The following is a 22,652-nucleotide window of genomic DNA, read 5'->3' as shown; positions in this document are numbered from 1 at the left end:
ATAATTGGATTTCCCTAATGGCTCAGTAGGAAACAATCTACATGCAATACAGGAGACACAAGAGACGTGGGCTTGAACTCCAGGTCAGGAAGATCACCTGGAGGAGGCAATGTCAACCCACTTCAGTATTCTCAACTGGGAAACCCTATGGACAGAGGAGCCTGGTGGGTTACAGTCCATGTGGTCACAATGAGTCGGACACAACTGGGCAAGTATAAACAGTACAATTAAATTTAGAAGATTACTCTAGCAGCTACATGAAAATCCTACTTAGCAGCTCAACAGAGTCAGTAGGACGACCAGCTTGGTTAGGAGGCTACTACAGTTTAGATAAGAAATGATGATAACTCATACTAGACTGGTCATGGGAGAAGTTGCTCAATTTGAGGATAAAGGCCAATTCCAATGGATTAGCTGTGAGACATAAGAGAGTGAGAGGATACCAAGACATCTCCTAGGTCTTTGGCAACAACAACTAGGTAAATGGTATCATATCCACAGTGGGATAAATCAGGAAAGAATGAGATGGGGGAGATGATCAAAGGTTCTGTTTGGGAAATGTGAAATTTGAGGTGCATATTAGTTATCCCTTTAAATAGGCTCAACAGACAGCTGGGTATTAGACTCTGAGGTCCTGATGAGAGACAGAGACTCTCCAGTTAAATTTTGGAGTATTATCTATACGATGGTGTACAAAGACTTTAGAAAGGATCATTTAGGAAATAAATGGAGATAAAGAAGTCAGATTATAGAGAACAGCTGCAAGTTATCCTTTTAGGGATAGGAAAGAACCTACCAAAGTAAACTGAGAACGGGGAAGAAAAGCAGACGGTGGTCTTTTGGAGGCCAGTGGAAGAGTAGTCCAAGAAAGTGGGAGTAATCAATTTAACGAATTCTGCTGTGAGGTCTAGCATAATGAAAACTAAGAATTAAGCACTTCTAGAATATTCAATGAAAATTAAGCAACTTCAGCTTTCCTTTCGTTTCTCCTTCAAGGGAAAACAGGGGACCAATATGGTATCATAAAGTCATACTGAGTTCTATTTATCTTTTCCTTCACAGATTATTTAACTTAATTAAGCATATTCAAAAGCAGAGACATTACTTTGCCAACAAAGGTCTGTCTAGTCAAGGCTATGGTTTTTCTAGTGGTCAGGTATGGATGTGAAAGTTGGACTGTAAAGAAAGCTGAGTGCTGAAGAATTGATGCTTTTGAACTGTGGTGTTGGAGAAGACTTTTGAGAGTCCCTTGGACTGCAAGGAGGTACAACCAGTCCATCCTAGAGGAGATCAGTCCTGGGTGTTCTTTGGAGGGACTGATGCTAAAGCTGAAACTCCAGTACTTTGGCCACCTCATGCGAAGAGTTGACTCACTGCAAAAGACTCTGATGCTGGGAGGGACTAGGGGCAGGAGGAGAAGGGGACAATAGAGGATGAGATGGTTGGATGGCATCACCGACTCGATGAACATGAGTTTGGGTGAACTCCGGGAGCTGGTGATGGACAGGGAGGCCTGGTGTGCTGAAATTCACAGAGTTGGACACAACTGAGCGACTGAACTGAACTGAACTGAATCTTCCTTTTCTGCAGTAAAGAGCCAAGGGAATAGACATATACAAAGTAAAAAGTCAATTTTTTATTGCCTGTAAATTACATAAAAATTTACCAACTTTTGAGTAGAAATTAGTACTCTATGTTATTGTTGTTATGTCACTAAGTTGTGTTCGACTCTTTTGTGACCCCATGGACTGCAGCACACCAGGCTTCCATTCCCATCACCAACTCCTAGAACTTGCTCAAACTCACGTCCATTGAGTAGGTGATACTATCCAACCATTTCATCCTTTGTCGCCCTCTTTTCTTCCTGCCTTCAATCTTTCCCAGCATCAGAGTCTTTTCCAGTGAGTCAGCTAATTCCATCAGGTAGCCAAAGTATTAGAACTTCAGCTTCAGCATCAGTTCTTCCAATGACTCACCATAGAACTGAAAGAAGTTCACTATGTGCTAGGGATGTCTGGGATGGTTGACTTGACTCATGATATAATTATTTTTCATAAAACTAATTCATTTTATGTAAACACTGTTAATTTCACTGGCATCTAATTTCCCACCTGTTTGTCAACTCTCTTCAAAGATAGAGACAGAAATTTTTTCTAAAGACTGTGAGCTCTTCTTGCTACCGTATTTATTTATGACACTAACTATATAAACTAAAGTGAAATAAAATAAATTCATTTTAGGCCAACATATTGACTTTTGACCTATATTCTCCAAACCTGTTGATAACTTGCTTTGTTTTGTGCCCCACTATTTGATAACTGCATTCCCAGGTTTTATCTAAGCACTGAGGGACTCTTCTTTGTTAACTTCTTTGTTAACTCTTCTTTGATAAGATATGAACTGCAGAGTCTCAGTGAAGAACTGTGTTCAACTTTTTTTGAAGGTAATGATGTTTGGGAAAGGCTGGAAAGTCATGGGAATTGCTGCTCTCAGACTGCTTTCTGGGTCAGCCTTGATGCCCAGCATGGTCATACTGGATTTAAGGAAAAACAGGATTCACTTCAAAAATCATACTGCAATGACTGGAGAAAGAAGAAACAAAGAAACTGCATAGAAACTGTTTAACAGAAAAAGGAAAACAACAAGATTGAGATTCATGTAAATAAGTGAGGGAAAAAAATAATCTCCTTCCATGAAATGCATTAGTGAGGAGCCCATGTCAGGATGAGGATGAATGAATGACAAAACCAGGATTACAACTTCCAAAAACTATTGTCAACATCACTTCAATAGAGTCATAAGATATAGCTGTTATTTCGACAAAGGTCTTAATAATGATATCAAAAAGTTTAAAATATCAAGGTCACCATCTAAAATTATATATAAATATGAACTCATATTTTTGATAAATTTAAAGCAAAGAGGAAAAGGATGGTGAAATTCTCTATATCTATGTCCCTTGAGAAACTAAAACATACATTTTACGTTTTACAAATCTTAGAACTGTGAATTTTGGTTATGGAACCTCAAGATTCAACTTTTTGTAGTAATTCATCCTCTTCATAAGGACTAGTTTGTTCCCAGAAACTGGTTATTGTTCCAATTTTTTTTTCTATTTAAAAAAAATGATGTTCGATTTATAATCCAAGATAGACTGACCTTATGTATGTATCTCTGTTCTTTCTAAAGACATCATTAAGATTATAAAACAGGTAAATTTATAAACTTACATCACATAAGGTAATTAATACAAGGCAAACACATGTAGGAAATATCACCAAAGTTTTGGAAGATGAAAAGCAACTGTAGAGCATTAATTAAGAAAAATGGATGAGACATAATAGAGTATATACTTGGAGGAGGTTAAATAAAAATGGGGCTTACTTTTACTTAGAATTACCAAAATGTCTTAGGACTTGAAACACAGGGTATGAGAGAGAACAGGATTTTAAGGCCTGGGTTGAAAACAATAATATCACAGTAAATTCCCTGCGTACAAACCCTCAGTACGCAAATTTTCAAAGATGAGAATGTGCATTTGCATGTTCCAATCAAGTAAGTTGTTTCAGGGGTCTGGCGTGCACTCTCACGTGGCTGTGCTTTTGTGTACTTTATGGTACTGTAGAGAGTACACTAGTACAGCATCTTTATGTCAAGCCCCGGATGTCCTAAAGCACGTGTTAAAGCATCAATGATGTAGCTGGTACTGCTAAGTAGCACCCAAGCACAAAAGTGAGAGAGTGGAGAGACGAGAGGAAGAAGAAGTAACTGAAGAGTCGAAGAGATTATGACATAGGAAGCGGCAAGGGGATTTTCTTTGATGAGGCACTGTTAGATTTTGAAGCACAGGATGTGAACGTAGAATGGTACACAAGGGTTGTAGCTGTCACTCAGAATATGATTCAGTGCTACCATGTCATCTATGATGAGAAAAAAAGAGCTACTACCCAAACATCACTGCATTGTCTTTTCAAGTGAGTACACAGACTTGAATCCAGCAAAGAACCAGAACCGGTGCCATCAACATTAGGCTTGAGTGGAATTACAGCTTCCCTCCATCTCTTATTGCTGATGATCCTTCAGCTCTACCATCTCTCACCTCCCTTCCCTCCTCCAGTCAGTAACTCTTCTCATCTGTTCACTTGATGCCAGCCCCTGTATGCCAGCTGTTGTACTGTACTATCAGATTTTAAATGTTTTATTTTTTATGTTTGCTTTTTATATATGATTTGTGTGCAAAGTACTATAACCTATTACAGTAAAGTATTACATAGCTGATTGTGTAAGTTGGGTACCTGGACTAAACTTTGTTGGACTTACAAACAAATTGGACTTACAAACATGCTCTTGGAACAGAACTCATTCGTATATAGAGAACTTGCTGTATTTGAAAGTAACTTTCACCCTCCCCATCTACACCACAGTGCCCCCCGCCCCAACAGAAATTGAATAGTCCAGGGAAACATAAGATAGTCCACATGATCACTGGAATCCCAGAAAAAAGACCTTTGTGTACCCACATACAGGATTTATGTTATGTGTGGTTAGCTTTCTGTTCTCTCTAAACCAGTGCCCGCCTCTTGATATAACCTCATTAAAGTCAGTGTTCGCAGTCCATTAAAGTCAGTGTTCCCAGTCTACTTTTTCTTGTCTCATCCTTGAATCTGGATGGATAACAATCATTTTCTAATTCAAGCAGAACTTCAAGCTGAAAGAGTAACATCAAGATAAGCAACTTGGTGAAAATGAGATAAAAGATAAATTAAGGAAATGAGAACTTAATTTTTTGGTTAAACCCTCTAATTTACATACCCTGAGATATTCAAGGAGAAATAATCCATTAAACAAGAGGATAACCTGAAGAAGGAATTATCAGAAAATAAGAAGTTTCTCATTGAAATTAAAAAGGCAATTTCTCAAAGATCCAATTAAAAATTTTAGGAGATAAAGTGTAGGTATCACCTAAAATGAAAAACAAATAACAGAGAACAAAATATGAACAATAAGAAACCTAGTTACTAACACAGAAAATACAATGTCTGCCTAATAGGAGATTCAGGAAAAAAATGAAAAATAAAGGGGATAAAATAAGACCAAAAGAATAACTTTAGAATAAAGATTCATAGTTTTTACAAAATAAATAAGAAAAATATCAATATATATCTGATTTTTTCATTTATAATGAAATGTCACAGTAAATAGAAGATACTAAAAGTTTTCAGAAAGGGAAAATATTGGTCTTCACCAACAGAAACATCAGATCAACACTGTATTTCTCATAGATGCTAGCAGATGATGAATCAATGAATTTAAAATATAAGAAAAATTACTTTCAATTACAATTTTACTTGCACCAAACTACCAATCAAGAAGGGGGGTAAAATGGAGCATTATTACATATGTGTACATTTAGAACTTTTTATGCCAAAAACTTTATATCTGGATGTGATTCTGATCTGTGATTTATATCTGATGTGATTCTGGACCAAGAGAAGGAGATAAACCAAGGAGGACAATATAGGAAAGAGTGATTTATCCCCTTCGGAGAACCATAAAGGGACATCCTAGAATGTCAGCAGGACTGACTAGTTTAAATGAAAGCAAAAGAACCTGCCTTGAAACAGGTATCAAGGAAAATTGGATTGTGGAGGCCTTGTTTATTCTTGAGAAATTATGGAGATGATAAGGCAAATAACATGAGGAAGAAAGGCTAACGAAAAGGCAATTGGAAAGTTGGAAGCTACACAGAAATGAAATGAGGAGCATCCTATTAGACTATGAAGAAAAACAGGTAGTCTCATACTTTAACATAAAAATCATGCATTGATTTCAGTCTTTAGGATTAACAACACATAAAGCACAATAGGTGTGTGTGTGTGTGTGTGTGTGTGTGTGTGCGTGCGTGCGTGCGTGCGCGTATTGTTGTTTAGTCACTAAATCATGTCAGACTCTTTTGCAACCCCATGAACTGTAGCCCACCAGGCTCCTCTGTCCATGGGATTTCCCAGAAAGAGTACTGGAGTGGGTTGACAATCCCTTCTCCAGGGGATCTTCCTGACCTAGGGATTTAACTGCATCTCTTGTGTCTCCTGCATTGGCAGGCAAATTCATTACCACTGAGCTACCTGGGAAGCCCAGCTGTATATACATATATACACATATGTATTATATATATATATTTAGAGTAAACATTCAAATAACAGAAATCAGCACTTTTAGGTGTGAGAGAAGAGAGATGTCATCTTCATCCAACAAGGCAAATGCTGAGACATTATTTATAGCTGACTGAATGAGAAAAGAGGTGTAAGTTAACTAAAGTTTAAAAATATCTATTAGAAGAACTTCAATGACATGTGTAACTATATTATGGGGTGAGGGAAGGGATCAGGAAAGGCTGCTGGTTTTTCAGCCTTTGCAGCCTCTGGTACTGCATAGTTCTTGCAATACCAGAACTATGCCTTCCAGTTCTAAGTTAATGATATGTAAAGTTGATAAGTCAGAAACAGCATTGTAATATCCAGGCAAGAATATTGGAGTAGGCAGCCATTCCTTTCTCCAGAGTATCTTCCCGACCCAGGGATCGAACCCTGGTCTCCTGCATTGCAGGCAGATTCTTTACTCTCTGAGCCACTAGGGAAAGTTCATTTGATATACAGAAGTAAATAATAGGAAGTTATTAAAAATAAAAGCAGATTGTAAGGAGGTGCCTTCTGAGTAAAAATGTGGGCACAGTACAGAGGCCTGGGCTCTGGAGGGCTGTCATTATTCTCCGGTACTCTTTTAGCCATGAGGCACATGTAACATTAATAAAAAGTAAAATACATACGGGCTTCCCTGATAGATCAGTTGGTAAAGAATCTGCCTGCAATGCAGGAGACCCCAGTTTGATTTCTGGGTTGGGATATATGCATATCAATCTATCTGTATCTCTATGAACAAAGGCAGCTTTGTCCAGATCAAGAAATAGTATCAATTATAGAAATTCTATCATTAGGCAATGGCCATGAGATGCATTAAAAAAAAAAAAAAGAATGCTGAAAGGGCCTTCCCAGGTGGCACTAGTGGTAAAGACCTCACCTGTCGATGGAGGAGTTGTAAAGATTCAGGTTCAACCCCTGGGCCAGGACGATCCTCTGGAGAAGGAAATGGCAACCCACTGCAGTATTCTGGCCTGGAGAATCCCATGGGCAGAGGAGCCTGGCAGGCTACAGTCCATGGGGTCACACAGAGCCAGACACGACTGAAGCGACTAAGCACACATGCACGTGCTATAATGATTCTAAAGTGGCTCCCTCTGAGTAAAGGGCAGACCTTCAGTTATCATCACTGCTCTCTCAGGACACTCATCTTCTCAATAGGAAGTTCTCCTTCAGTACAAGGAAGAGAGGAAAATCATTCTTAAAGCTCCTACTTTGTATTCTCAGGTTCTCTCCTCTAAAAAATCTATCTGAATGCCAAGAACTATACCCTTCCAGGTGCGGTACATTTTATTTCATAGAGTAAAACATTACTCAGAGCTCAAGGAGTTAACATATTTCCTTCTCTGGTTGAAATGCTACCTTAATTATACAGCGTTTATTCTTGGCATTTCCAGTTTCCTAAAGAGACAAGGTTACTTTGCAATCTCTTTGTGCTCATGCATGTGTGTGGGGTATTGTTGAGGGGGGGTAAAATGCTTCCAGCTTACCACACTCAGAGAAAGAAATCATAAATCAGCAGGTCAGGCAGGTACTATTATTTCACCTTTAACATTATTATGTTTTCAATACAATATTTGAATGGATTTCCTTCTGCATAATAATTTATCGAGAATTACCAAAACTCTTAATGAGCTCAGAGAACTCTGGCTCCAATAAAATGAAACCTTTATCACAAATTGGTTGAGCCTATGACTGCAACTTCATCATTCAATTGTATATAAGTCAAGATGTATTTTTACTTTGTAGGAATAAGTTCCCAGGGAAAGAAAACTCATTTAAAAACTTTGGGCCATTAAACCTTACATGGTAGAATATCAGTAAAATAAAAATGAACTGGACCAAGACTCGAGAAACTTGGAATCCAGCCATCATTCCACAAGTAACAACTTATGTGACATTGGGAAAGTCTTCTAACCTTACTTGGTTTCAGTTTACAAGTGTCAAAATGAGAGATGTGTCTAAATAAAGGCTTTCTAAAAATCTGTTGTAGTTCAAAAAATCATATAAATTTGGAACAGAGAACTTACAGTTTTCAGTGGCTGCTGCCATGTAGGTTATACTGTTTTTTCTAGAAATTATGCTCTTGCTAGAAATATTCATTAAATTGTCCATCATGAGAAAAACAGAAAGAAGCTTTTCTCTCTAAAAACTTAGGCAAAAAACCTTTAGCACTGTGTGCTCACTGCATGCAAGGATAATGCCATTTAATCCTTACACTAACTAGGTGTGACTTAGGTACTATAATCCCCATTTAATAGACCAGAATAATGAAACTCAGAAGGATTGAGCAGTTTTCCCAAGATCACCCAGCAGACGAGGTATAAAGATGGAGAATCTGAATCTGAGTATGTCAAAATCCAAAGAACTTCCTCTTTATCTTTTTGTTTAACCATTTAATACACTTAAATTTCATACAGTTATATAATCTTATAACCCCCAAAGAATCAAGCTCTTTCATACATAGAATGGAATATACACATTGAACAGCTAATAACAGAAATTTGCTTAGTCCTAAACAGAATAAGTCTCCCAAAGCTACTATTAGTCTTGTACGTGCTTACTTTATGAATCAAAAATAATGACACAGGTTATTAAATACCAATTCTTTGCTCCCAAGAGAATACAATGAACAATAGTTGGAGAAGTTTATCAGAAGAGAGAATGCAACAAATATAAGTTTAAACACTGAGCTTCCATTTGGTAATCATGAAATTATGCATTTGAAAGGAAGTAACAATATCTTTAAATTCACCTTTAAAAATATTTAAGTCAGTTTCATACTAGAGCATGTAGTTGAACCTACCCCCTAAGATGCTAATAAGAATCTTAAATTCCTTTAAGTATTACTGGAAAAGGGTAAGAAATTTAAAGCTAGGACCTGTTTCCCATCCCCACACCCATAGCTGTAGAAACCATGTCCTACACAAAGCTTCAAGACAAAAAGAAAACAAGTCTCTAGGAACATTCAGTTTATTGCCATAATGGATACTGACTAGAGCTCACTCATTCATTTACTTTAAAAGGTTTTGGTAACAGTGAATCAGGTCAAGACGAACCACTGGTCTAGGACCATAATTAGAAACATAAACCACCTACAAGTATTAGAAACAAGCTGATTTATTATAAAAAGAGAGATGAGTCAAAAAATAAAATTGCTGAAGCTGGGCATTATAGTACAACCAATACAGCAAAAGAAAAAGAAATTACCCTCAAAAAACCTATAAGAATATTTTTCTCTGAAATATTTATAAAGTTCATCTTATATAATAATATGCATTAAAAGTTAGCTAGACATAGTAAATAAAAGTACAAAATACTCCTTTTTAAGGACAATAAACAAAAATATTAAAGAAGAGCACTGTTAAACAGTAGAAAAACAAGATTAAACTTTCTTAGTGCTCCTAAAATTAAGGATCTCATAAAGAGACAAGTTCTTAAAGGAAGATAGGATGTTTTTGATATTATGCATGATTTTATTGGTAGAATGAATTGATTTATGATCCTCCAAAGAATGACAGAAAGCTTTCTTAATTCTTCCTTTAATCCTCATGAGTCAGTTATGTGAATAAATTTTGAAGACTATGACTCTATAAAGTCTTTATAAAGAAGTAATGTTGATTGAGTTTTCAACCCAATTAAGATCATGCAATTTTAGAGCTGAGGTTGTTTTTTAAAGAGATAAAAACAGTTCATAAAGAATTGCTCCTAAGTAATGAAATAAACTAATTTGCCAATCCTTATGGTATTCTCTTCAATAAATAACTAAGGAGTAAAACTTACCACTGTTCTTGTACATCTTGAGTTGAAAAAATATATAATTAAAAGGTCAAGAGAAATATTTTAAATAATCTGGGTCATTAGCATATGTGAATGTTCATACACACACATACAGACTTACTCTATGTTTAAGTTGAGTGAAATATACTTCAAATGGAATAAAGATGACTAAGTTAACCTCTACTTTAAAGAGATATTATAAAAGAATGAGGAGAATTTTAGGAAACATCACCCTCCTGTTACTGTAGCTATCAAGTATGAAAATTCATTCTGCTCTCTTACCTATCAATCTAATCTATCTCACAGATCTGGTTAACCCATCTAATGTATTTACTGCATGTCTTTCCTAATATGTGCAGCAAGTTAATGTCTTATATATTTAGAGTTAAAACAAAAATTGTAAAACCTGTCCTACTTTTGGACTAATTACATTGTAGTCCACTATTATATCAATAAAGGAACTAAAAGGTATTTTTTTTCTAAGGTTGAAAGGAACAACTGCATAAAATATCTAAAAAATTCAAGCAGGATGAATAATGTAAGTGGTATGTTTATTTCTACAAGGTCTTAAAGCTTCATGCTTAAGAAAAAAGTTGATGAAATTCAAAATATATTACATACGTATTTTCAGATATCAAATAAAATTTAATCTACGGCAAATTCTTACATGAGCATTGACTATGTATTCATCGACAAAAATTCACTTAATAATAACACTTGTTATAAATTTCATTTGCCTTCTATCATAACAGGTTTGATTTTTAATCTTCTACCTCCCTCTCCTATACTGCCAAAAAAAGGAGGAATTAGAGAAAAGGGAGAGAAAAACTTCTTAAAAGGAAATATGGTTAAGGATTTATGTGGGGAACAAAAAGGATGTCTTCTATATTTTTAATCTTCTATTTCTACACATGCCACTACATCAGCGCTTCCCATAACTGTTTGAACAATTTCTCAATAGACTAATTTACATATATTGTGATTTTCATAACTATTGAGTGTTTGTAAGACAGCTCCAAATTAACAATTTATAAAATATACTTTAGAACTATTCTTTTAGTTAATGAGTATACTAGAAGCTGTGAAAATTGATTCCTTTCAGACTGTCACTCTTGCTCAGTACTTATTTCTTGCCTGAAACATTCCCAGACTTAAAAAAAAAAAATAGCTTGATGCGTTTTGACTCTGTCAGTATCATTTATCTGTACTAACACTGGAAAGAGAACACACAGATATAATACCCTACATCTCTTAATGTTTCCCCCAAATTGCCAGCAGTGTGACATTATTTCCTTTAGGGACTACCAGTTTTTTTTTGTTTTTTTTCCCCTATCCTGTTAACTAGTGGAGGACAGAAGGGTAATATTTCGATCAAATAGAGATTCTAAGCTTCTAAAATCCTCATACTCAGCAAAATTTCTACCAACAGTCAGAAAACTTTGCTTTGCTAACCCTAGTTCTATCTCTAAGTCACGTGATCTTGAGCAAGCCATTACAGCTGGCTCCCGCTCACTAGAAGACAGTCATGTGATATCATAATGAAGTCATATCATTTCTAGAACAGTATAAGGCACTTCATTTAAAAAAATGCTCTGACTTACAAATTAAAATGCTCCAAGCTCTGGAGCAAGAAATCTACCAATTTCCACATGTTGACATTATGACAATGTTTTAAATCCACACTATTAACACAGTGGTCATAATTATGGAATAATTCCAAAAAAGTACTAAGGTATCGAACAATTTAAATGGTCAGAAAATACAGCTGACTGACCCTTCCACACATTTATAATATGGGTTTTGCGATTCCATTTAACAGAAGACAATCTCAATCTCATAAAAATTATAAAAACAAAACTATTGGTATCCTCATCAAATTACAGTGAAACCAAGTGACTTGTAAAGGCCCACATCGCTCACTATGGAATTTTATCTTATTTATAATCAGAAATTGCCATAATAATTTTATTATCTTCAGTTTTCAATAACCAAATCATTTCAAGTGTGGCTAACTTGGTACCATCAACTAAAGTTATATCCCAAGTCAGCAAGCTTAAACATGAAACCCAATAAATAGTTTTAAAGCACTGAATGAATAACCATACTCCAGATATGGATAGATAGACAATATCACATTAGAAATCTGTTGTTCATGCTTAAGGAAGGCAAAGAGTCTTGGCTGCGATATTTCACTGATGCTGTTTCTCTATCTCACTAAAAGCTGTGACTAGCTTATTAAAATCTCAGGTGAACACGAATGATTGGCTATATAATCCACAGTGTAGAAACTAAGGCTAGCTGACCCAGTTAGAAAAAAATGGGATAAATTTTTTTGTCAAAGAAACCTAAATATGAGAAGCATGCAAATGAAATCATTTTGACATGTTTGCTTCTGTCATCTATGATATTTACACTTAAATCTATTAGATTCTCAAGATACAGCTTCAAGAGAATGATGGAATTCTAACTGCAAATCTAACAGCTGCTTTAAGATGGATATTGTCAAGTAAGATATATCTTCTTCTTCCTAGTCACAGCAAACATATACTGACTACTTACTATATGCCTTGAAACTACACTGAAGTTCTCTATCCACAATTTTACTAAATCCTCATAAATACTCTATGAAATAAGTGCTTTCAGAAAAGGAGTATTCAGAAAGGGAAACAGATTGTGTCAAAGTGTGTGTCATAAGCAAGTGGTGGCACGAGGCTACCCCAAGCAGCTTTGCTTCTCGTCAATGCAAATTTTCATAGAAGAAAAATACGGAAGTTACAGAGCCCTCAGTCAGTCCTGGTTTCTCCAGGCAGTATAAGGGTGAAATTTGAGTTGAACACAAATCATTACCTTCACTGATTTTCACCTGAAATTCGTGTGGCTCTTCAGCCTAATGGAAAAAGTTCTCTCTGCCACGGCTAACAGAAAACCTGCGATGCCTCTCTGCTTTGGTTCCTGGGAGCCTCCCTCATTAACAACATTTACATGCCTGTTTTCAACATTAAAGAATAAAGAAAAGGAAACATTTCTCCACAAAAGTTTCCTTTCAGTGTAAGATAAAAATTGCCACCAGCTTGCTATCCCTGACACTCCTCAACACAAGCAAGATTCTGCCACTCCCGTGACAGTAAGATTCTCCCGACACAGGGGGGCCACATGTCATGACTGGGCTGAAAGCAGATTTAATTCTGCAGCTCACTTCAATGAGGTCATCTGAGAAACAAAATCTACTTCCTAATTGGAAGTCCGTATGAAATTATGATTTCTGACCTGGATCTGCTGCTGAAGCAAATTGATTTTGTGTTGTTGCTGCAGAAGCTGCTGCTGTTGTCTTGCGATCTGTGGAGAAATGGCACACAGAAAATTTAAGAGTGTATTGCAGTCCCAGGGGGAAATTCCCAGTGTTGTGTGTCACAAAGTTTGATAGGACATCAATTAAGCTCATGAAAATAGACGTGTTCACGCCCCTACAGGACCAGCAATTCATCCTTAAGTAGGATCAAACAAGATATTTCGACTTTGGGAACAGTTACATTTCTTTAGGCCTAAAACAAATGAAGTCTAAGACAACAGTGGTCCAATCCAATTTGAAATGCTAGAGTTTCCAAAATCCCTCTTTCTGGCAATCTAGTAAGGAGGTACAGTCTCTGACATCTTCAGCCCTTAGAAAATGAAAATAATGTCACACATCCTCCTGTTTATGAAACAGAGTCCAGAGTGGCACCAAGTATTAAAAGATGCTGTATTCTTTAGTGAGGTGTTGGTACATTTCTGTGTCTTGGTGAATATCGTCATTTTTGCCTCCCACAAACCCCTAACTCCCGAGTCTTCAGTACATTCAATTCTGGTCTCTGGCCCCACTTTCTACTAAATGGATTCTTAATAAAGTCACCAGTCACTTCCAATTTGTTAAATTCTGAAGTGTTTCCTAGTCCCCACGACTTGACTTTTCATCAGAATTCAATACTCAAGTGCTTTCCCTTGCCTGAACTTTCTCCCTTGGCTTCTCTGTCATCACATTTTCTTGGTTTTGCTCCTACCTCTGAGTCTGATCCTTCTCAGAGACCATCAGTGGCTCTCTTCAGTCATTCAATGTTGTAGGCTCAATTTTAGACTCTATTCCTTTCCTTCTATATGTCCACACATATGTCAAGTGATTACAAATTTGTTTCTCTAGCCTGATCTTTGCTGTAAGTGTTAGACCCATTTATCTAACAAACATTCTCAAAAGCACTCCAAATTCAACAGATTCAAAACTAAACTCTAGAACTGGCCCTCAATGTGGTCATCTTAAGTGTTTTCTAAGCCATATTACCACAATCCCCCCACCCTCTCCCTATTATTCCTTCTTATAACATCCTCTACCTACTTAATACATTCTATGATGTTATATTTCATGTTTGTTTTAATCAACAGATTTCTGTCTCCTCAGAAGGAATTCATAAATACAGTGATGTTAGGGACCCTGCTGATTTTCCTTTCACCATTTACACAAAGTCTGATGCAAAGGAATACAGAAGGAACATTTGATGCAGCATATATGAGTGAAGAGATGAGAAGAAAACTTTAAACACTTCATTATATGATATAGGGCAGGAAACCTGCTCACAAAAATCTAACTTCTGACCTCATAAAACTTATAGCTTTCTTACAAATGAGCTCTAATTCTTATTCCTAATGCTATGAACACTATCATTTTCATTATGAAGGTATATTCTTTAACCTCTGTTTCAGAAAGCTAAAAATTCAGGAAAAAATAGATACAGGGTCCATTACTATGAATGAAAGTACAGAACTTATATAATGAAGTTGGATCCTCATGGCTTCACAATGCATTTTTTATTTCCACTGTATACACTGGTGCAATTATAATTATTTTAGTACTTTCATTTTATCTTAAGAATACAGGTTAAAGAAATTCCTTTTTATTTTCTTGAAGAAAAGTTGGAAAGGAAAAGGTAGAAAATGATACATCACTCTCCTCTTTAAGTCTGGTTTTTTTCCTCCCATATATCAATATTTCAGCTGATATTTAAATCTTTTTATAAGTGTCTTAAACTTTTCTCAGGAAACTGACTACCTCATAGCCCTCCACATTCCCTCCTGTTCTAAGTCATTGCTGGCTTTGGCCTGTATTGGTGTGATAACCTCCTGTTTGTTCTCTCTGCTTCTGCCCTTGCTCCCTGCAGCCTATTATAACCTAGTAGAAAGACAGATCATTTTAAAACATACGTTGTGTTGTTTTAGTCATCATTTCAAAACCCTATGTCTCAGTTTCCACATAATGCCTGCAAGGCCCTGTATCTCTCCAATCTCATCTCTTCTCTGTCTCTTCACTATTACCATACTGCTCCACTGTCTGTTGAACATACCAAGGATACGCTTATTTTCCAAGAATACTTCTGCCTCTGGGCCATTGCATGTACTCTCCCCTCCACATACAACAATCTTTCTGGATAACTACACTGCTCACTCTCTCACCACCTATGAGTCTCTGCTCAACTGTTATACTGTCAATGAGACCTCCCTGAGCACTCATTCTAAAAGAGCCTATCTCTCTGCTTGGCACCCTCATCCCTATGTCTCTGCTTCATTTTTAACATATGTTTAACTGATTTATTGTCTATCTTTTCCTAACTAGAATTTAATACATATGAGATTTTTGTCTATTTTATTCCTTCTGTATTCCATTAACTAGGACAGAATTTGGCATCAAATTGGGGCTCAACAGTGGTAGCTCAGGTGGTTAAGAATCCACCTGCAATGCAGGAGACCCTGGTTTGATTCCCTGAAGATCAGGAAGGTCCTCTGGAGAAAGGATAGGCCATCCATACCAGTATTTATGTGCTACCCTTGTGGTTCAGATGGTAAAGAATCCACCTGCAACGTGGGAGACCAGGGTTCGATCCCTGGGTTGGGAATATCCCTGGGAGGAGGGCATGGCAACCCACTCCAGGATTCTTTCCTGGAGAACTCTCATGGACAAAGGAATCCAGCAGGCTACAAGCCAGCGTGGTGTGCCAGAGGGGACCTGAGAGAACAGAAAGGGTTCCAGGAACCTGACCTGTAGCCTCCAGAAGGGATCTTCTCCCAGGCTGTGTAGGCATCATTACCTGGCACCTCTCCAATACAAGGGAGACATTTCTGGAAGTGCCTAATGATTTCTTAATTTCCCTGGTGGCTCAGAGGGTAAAGCATCTGCCTGCAATGCAGGAGACCTGGGTTCGATCCCGGGGTCAGGAAGATCCCCTGGAGAAGGAAATGGCAACCCACTCCAGTACTCTTGCCTGGAAAATCCCATGGACAGAGAAGCCTGGTAAAGTCCATGGGATCGTAAAGAGTCGGACATGACTGAGCGACTTCACTTTCTAAGGAGAATGTCAGAGTAAGTAAAAAATTCTAGAATCTATGGAAGATGTCTGAGAATAGGCCAGGATGTGAAAAGAAAAAGTAAGGTACATTGCTCTTCATTAATAATTGCCCAGATTTTTGAGGACAAGCATGCTCCCAGACCCATCAAAATATGGAGTTTGTACAAAGAAATATTTTCATCTGAGCTCCAGTTTTAGAGGCTCCTAGGATTTTCTGAATTCAGATAGCTAAAAGTATTGATGGCTGTTGTTCAGTTGCCGAGTCATGTTTGACTCTTCATAACCCCATAGACTGCAGCATGCCAGGCTTCCCTGTCCTTTACCATTTCCCAGAGTTTGCCCAAATGCATGTCCATTGAGTCAATGATGCTTCTAACCATCTCATTCATCTGCTGACCCATTCTCCTCTTGTCTTCAATCTTTCCCAGCATCAGGGTCTTTTCCAATGAGTCGGCTCTTCTTATGAATAAGAAAACAATGGTGTTCTTCTAGACTGCTGTGGGCAATCACTATCTGAAGTTATTTTGTTAATTTTTCTGTTCCTCTTGATTGTCTCTCTTTCCACTAGAATTTAGGGGCTTTGTCTTTCTGTTTAATTGAAGTAACTTCAGTAGTTAGTACCTGGCCTACAAGAAGCACATGATTACTATTTTTTTTAATAAGTTAAACTTACCTTCTCCAGGGGTTTAAACTATTCTCCTTTATGTAGATAATCACAGAAACTAAGCTCAGCCCTCTCTTCCAAACTGTTTATTGATAAAGAAAGCTGAGCACCAAAGAACTGATGCTTTTGAATGGTGGTGTTGGGAGAAGACTCTTGAGAGTCCCTTGGACCACAAGGAGATCCAACCTGTCTATCCTAAAGGAGATTAGTCCTGAGTGTTCATTGGAAGGACTGACGTTGAAGCTGAAACTCCAATACTTTGGCCATCTGATGTGAAGAGGTGACTCATTTGAAAAGACCCCGATGCTGGGAAAGATTGAGGGCAGGTGGAGAAGGGGACGACAGAGGATGAGATGGTTGGATGGCATCACCGACTAAATGGACATGAGTTTGGGTAAATCTCAGGAGTTGGTGATGGACCGGGAGGCCTAGCACGCTGCGGTCCATGGGGCCACAAAGAGTCAGACACAACTGAGTGACTGAACTGAACTGAACTGAATATTCTCTCTCATAGTTTCAGATGGGCAACCTGAAGACAGTTCTAATTCAATATAAAAAAGCCATCTGCTTTTCCAAATCTACTTGCCTTTGGACTTTGCCTGTCACCTAGGTTCAACTCTTTTCCTCTCTCTTTAGCCCACTTAAAAAATTCAACTATACATGATTCTTCCACCTGTTCTTTTCCACCTGTTCTCCATGGTCATTACACTGTTTACAGTCTCATGTCTTATTTAGATTATTATAATAGGCTCCTAACCAACTTCCTGCCCCATAATTGAAATTTACTTCACTAGCTGAATCCTACACCTAGCCTTCAAAGCTCACACCAAACAGGTCAAATGAAAGCTTTTATAACATCCCTGACTAGAAATGTTCTCTTGACTCTCTCCATGGTTCTTTTTGTATTTCTCTCTTATCCATCACCTTGATTATAATCATTTCCATGTTGCATACCACTGAAATAGTTGATAAGCTTTTTCAGATCACTTTTTTGTTTACTTTGGTATTCTGCCTTTTTATTATGCAAGGTAGAGAGGAGAGAAGCTTTTATTGATCTCTGTTTGCCTCAAAGAGTGACCTATAAGCTGCAGGCGAAACAATGCCTGTGCCTCTAGCTCTTACTAGACTGTTTGTGTCTCTACTTCTGACTCACCTGTTCTTGCTGCTGCTTGGCCAGCTCCATTTGCTGGCGTTGTTTCTCAATCTGAGACGCAGCCAGTTTCTTCTGCTCATCATGGGCAGCCAGCAGCTGCTCTCGCAGACTGGTTAGCTGATTGATCATACCCATGAGCTGCCTCTCCTTCTCAGCTAGGCTTTCGGGAGTCCCTGAGAATAAGATGGCAATAAGATGTGTGAAAAAACAGAGAAATGAGAAGAGAGTGGTTCCTCAATCACAATGACTAGGGTATGTGGACAAATATTACAAATAAAAGTTTTGGCACCCAAACAAACATATACTTACCTTCTTTCAAACTGTAACTCAATAGTAAAAAGTGATGGCTATCTATCCATTATAGAATATCAGGATGAACAGATATTTTGATTATTTTGTATTTATGACAAGTAACAATCTATATAGCTTTTTTCCCTTTAATTTTACAAGCAAATGAAATACTATTGGCTGAGCATTTATTATTCTTAATGTTCTAATCTGGGGCCTGATGGAAATAAAAAGAGGTTTAAAGCACAGTTCTTGGCTTTAAGTAGTTTTTTAAATCAAATTAAAGAGTCAAGAGAAAAACCTGAAAACATAATAACTTAAGTTATTAAGAGACCAAGTTATCATTATCAGAGATATCTCCTTTTCTTAAAACGAGAATTTTGAAAAATCAGAATTAAGGAATCCTACATTTAAAAAGAAAAAAAAAAAAAAAACAACTATTAACCCATCAAGTTTTAGACAGTTTTCTCAAATGCCACTCAGAGGCTTTCTTCAAAGATAGAATAGAGCTAGCAGAAAAAATATTCAAGTTTGAGAATATAAATTTATGTTATCATGAAATAATGAAACATAGCTGTAAAACTAACATTATGGCCTCTCAAGGTTACAGTTAAATCCAAGATTTGGAGAACAAATCACACAATAATTTAAAATAAGCAGTACGTTTGAGATATTTAAACCACGCCAGTGAATCTTCTAAGTCAGGTTAAAATACTGATTTGTTACACCAGAAATGTGAGTGGTTCACTGAAATAGAAACAATATCACTTTTAATTGTTCTTTTAAGATTCATCAGATAGACAAGACCCCTATGGTAAAGAACTAGCAGTACGAGAGAACACACTTTTTAATTACGGTTTTCAATTCAAACCTAAAACACTAAGCACTACCTCAATAATGTATTTGCCACCTGTATATGTGAGTTAGATAGAAAGATCTATTATAACTCAGTCACCATTCCCCATCTCACTACATTTCCCTTCATCAATTTATGATGAAAAAACACGTGCTTTTAGGAAGTAGTAGCTATAAGCTTCTAATTTTCATGTGCCCATTTGAAATGGAAATAAAATTTCAAATATAATTTACATAGGCTATAGAACAGATATCCAGAAAGGAAGTTCTGAGTGGAACAGAAGGCAAGAAACATATCATATACTCCTTATTATCAATTCTTAGTCTTAATCAGGACAGGTGCTCAATAAATTGTTAAGGATTTATTATACTCCAGATATTTGGATTCCATTAAACAGAAGAAAATTTTTATAAGAATAATAGCAATATGACTATTCTAATCAGAATCCTAATATTAAATAATCTAAATACGTATTAGAAAGATATTTCAATGAAAATATTCAAATGATGGTAAAATGTATACCCTCATACACCATCAGCAAGAGGAGTAAATTGCTATCACATTTCTCAGAATATACACTAGGAAATGTGATGCATATCATGTTTTATAATACTCATAAGGAGATTCAGGACACATCCTAGATTTTTTGGCAAGATGCAAGAACCATTTACTGAGAGCAAAGGTCTGAGAAAGGGTTTGGTTTACAGGTGAGAATCAAGGAGGCAGTTTCATTTCTAAAAATCTAACCCAAGAAAACTACAGAAAATGAAGTATTAATAAAGTTCTTAAATGAAATATTAGAAACAATCTAAATACCAAATCATCAAATAATTACAGGACATCCAGATGGTAGTATTTTGTACCCATGAAGAAAAAGTATTTTAAGAATATTTTATAATATTCGAACTTGTTCATGACATAAAGCTAGGTGAAAAAGTTGGATAGAAATGAAACATTTGTATAAACACTTCAAGGCATTCACATATCTACATTTATAGGAAAAAAGACTGGAAGAAAGTTTATCTATATATTAATAGTGCTTATTCCTAGGTGATGGGTCATTAAATGGGTCATTTTAATCTTTTCATATTTGTTACATTTATAAAATCTTCTACAATGAATATTATTACTATTATTATTACTTGGCAAATACATGTATTTCCTGTAAATACATATAAGTATAATTTAAGAGCTTAAGGTACTATTATCTATTTTATAGCTGATATAATACCAATGTATAAAGAAATATATATATTTGATAATGAGTACCAACAAATATCATTTTGGCATTCAGTATATGAAATATTAACAAAATCCTGTCTTCACTTAGTCACACAGACATCAATATTTCTACTTGAAATCTAATTTTATTGTCTCTGTTCAATTCAAACTCTGTGAACCTTTATCCCACTTCCCTTCATCTTTCATGTTTCAGTTACTTGCATTCTTGTATGTTTTAATTTATGCTAATCTTGCTTCGATTCCCTAAGAATGAAGGCTTTCAAGACAAAAATATCTTACATTTCAGTTCTTTCTACTGCCTAGTGACTATAGAATGGTTATCATGAGAGCAATTCTTTTCATTCTGTAGGTTCCAGAGCAGAAGTGCACATCAGAACATTCCATAACCCAATGTGAGGGAAGTCATAAAGGAAGGGAACCAGCTTCAGTCATTCCAACCTCAGGAAGAGATAATCACCATGTAAACATTGCTTATATTCTTTCATCTTCCACATCGGATTCACTGGGAATCTTCTCATCCTTAGACCATATTGTAAAATCAGTCCATGTGTTTTCATCTCCACTAATGCCCCTCAGTTCAGGCTATTACCATCTCTCCTCTCTTGCCATGACTCCCCCAACAGTTTCTAAACATTCTATCTTCTACTTCTCCTACTAAAACCCATTCTCCAAACAGAAGTTCAGAGCGGTCATTTAGAGAGATATGCCAGATTATGTCAGGCTCCCAGGTGGCTTAGCAGTAAAGAATCTGCCTGCAAGGCAGGAGACCCAGGTTTGATCCTTGGATCAGGAAGATTCCCTAGAGAAGGGAATGGTAACCCACTCCAGTATTCTTGCCTGGAGAATCCCATGGACAGAGGACCCTGGCAGGCTATAGTCCATGGGGCTGCAAAGAGTGGGACACGACTGAAGCGACTTAGCATACACACACATCAGCTCATATCACACAACAGAATAAAACCATTTCAAAGCTATATACTGGGCATAGAATAAATTCCAAACTCCCTGCCCTTACAGAGCCCTAAATGATGAGGCCCTTGCCTTTCTTTGGCATTATCTCCTCCCATTTTCTCTTGCCAAAATATTGTAGTCCCATTGCCTTCTTTCAGTTTCCCTAACACCAACATACAACTTGTTCCCATTTTAAGGCCTCTGTATTTCAAGTATTTCCCTCTGGTAAACTTTTCCCCTAGAGTTTCTCAATCTCAGTGCCACACACATTTTAGTTTGGATGCTTCACTTCCTGGGGAGGCATGCGGTGTAGATGCTGGTAGCACACCCTGCCTAGTTGTAACACCTCAAAATGTCTCCAGACATTACCAAATACCCCTGGTAAAGAACTACTAGCTTTTTGGTTTTTTCTTTCATTCACTCAACATATATCCACAGAATTCCTCCTGCATGCTTTACACTATTCTAGGAGCTAGCGGCCCTACAATGTTCAAGCCAGACAGAATGTCTGCTTCATAGAGACTACATTTAAAGGGAGGAGATAATTAACCAACCAATCAACCAATTGACTCCAATCCATCCAAATAGTAACTTAAATGCCAACTCCTCTCCCAGAGTGCTTTTCCTGAACACCAAAATTTAAAAAGCCACCCCCTCCTCTTCTATCACGTGACTCCACCTTTATTCTGTACTTAGTAGTCAGCACCATATGCTGTGTTGTTACTGATATTCATTTATTGAATCTCCCAGTAGAGAATAAGCTCCATGATAGCAGAATACTACCTTGTTTTGTTCAACACAATATCCCCCGAGTAGTGCCTCACACATGGTAGACACCTTGTGCGCGTGTGTGTGTGTGTGTGTGTGTATTAGTCGCTTGGTCATGTTCAACTCTCTGTGACCTCATGGACTGTAGTTAGTTGCTTGGTCATGTTCGATTCTCTGTGACCTCATGGACTGTAGTTAGTCTCTTGGTCATGTTCGACTCTCTGTGACTCCATGGACTGCAGTCTGCCAGAATCTTCTGTTCATGGAATTCTCCAAGCAAGAATACCAGAGTGGGTTGCCATTCTTTTCTCCAGAGGATCTTCCTAACCTAGGGATAGAACCCGGGTCTCCTGCATTGCAGACAGATTCTTTATTATCTGAGCCA

At 37.0% G+C, this 22,652-nt stretch overlaps 1 protein-coding gene across 50 annotated transcripts in view; it reads right to left on the bottom strand.

Moving 5' to 3' along the window:
• Positions 1 to 22,652, bottom strand: part of SOX5 (SRY-box transcription factor 5) — a 1,169,920-nt gene that overhangs the window by 227,276 nt on the left and 919,992 nt on the right. For all 50 annotated transcript variants that reach the window (XM_086401754.1, XM_086401750.1, XM_086401772.1 and 47 more), the window contains 2 exons: positions 18,163 to 18,335; positions 13,245 to 13,313 (listed from right to left, as the gene is read on the bottom strand). In XM_086401754.1, the coding sequence (XP_086257880.1) occupies positions 13,245 to 13,313; positions 18,163 to 18,335 (242 nt within the window). The remainder of the gene's footprint in view (positions 1 to 13,244; positions 13,314 to 18,162; positions 18,336 to 22,652) is intronic.

Source organism: Bos grunniens, chromosome 5 (assembly GCF_055505025.1).
Source record: "Bos grunniens cultivar Pamir isolate PY7600 chromosome 5, Bosgru_T2T1.0, whole genome shotgun sequence".
Lineage (NCBI taxonomy): Eukaryota > Metazoa > Chordata > Mammalia > Artiodactyla > Bovidae > Bos > Bos grunniens.
This window is presented reverse-complemented; position numbering and strand designations above follow the sequence as displayed.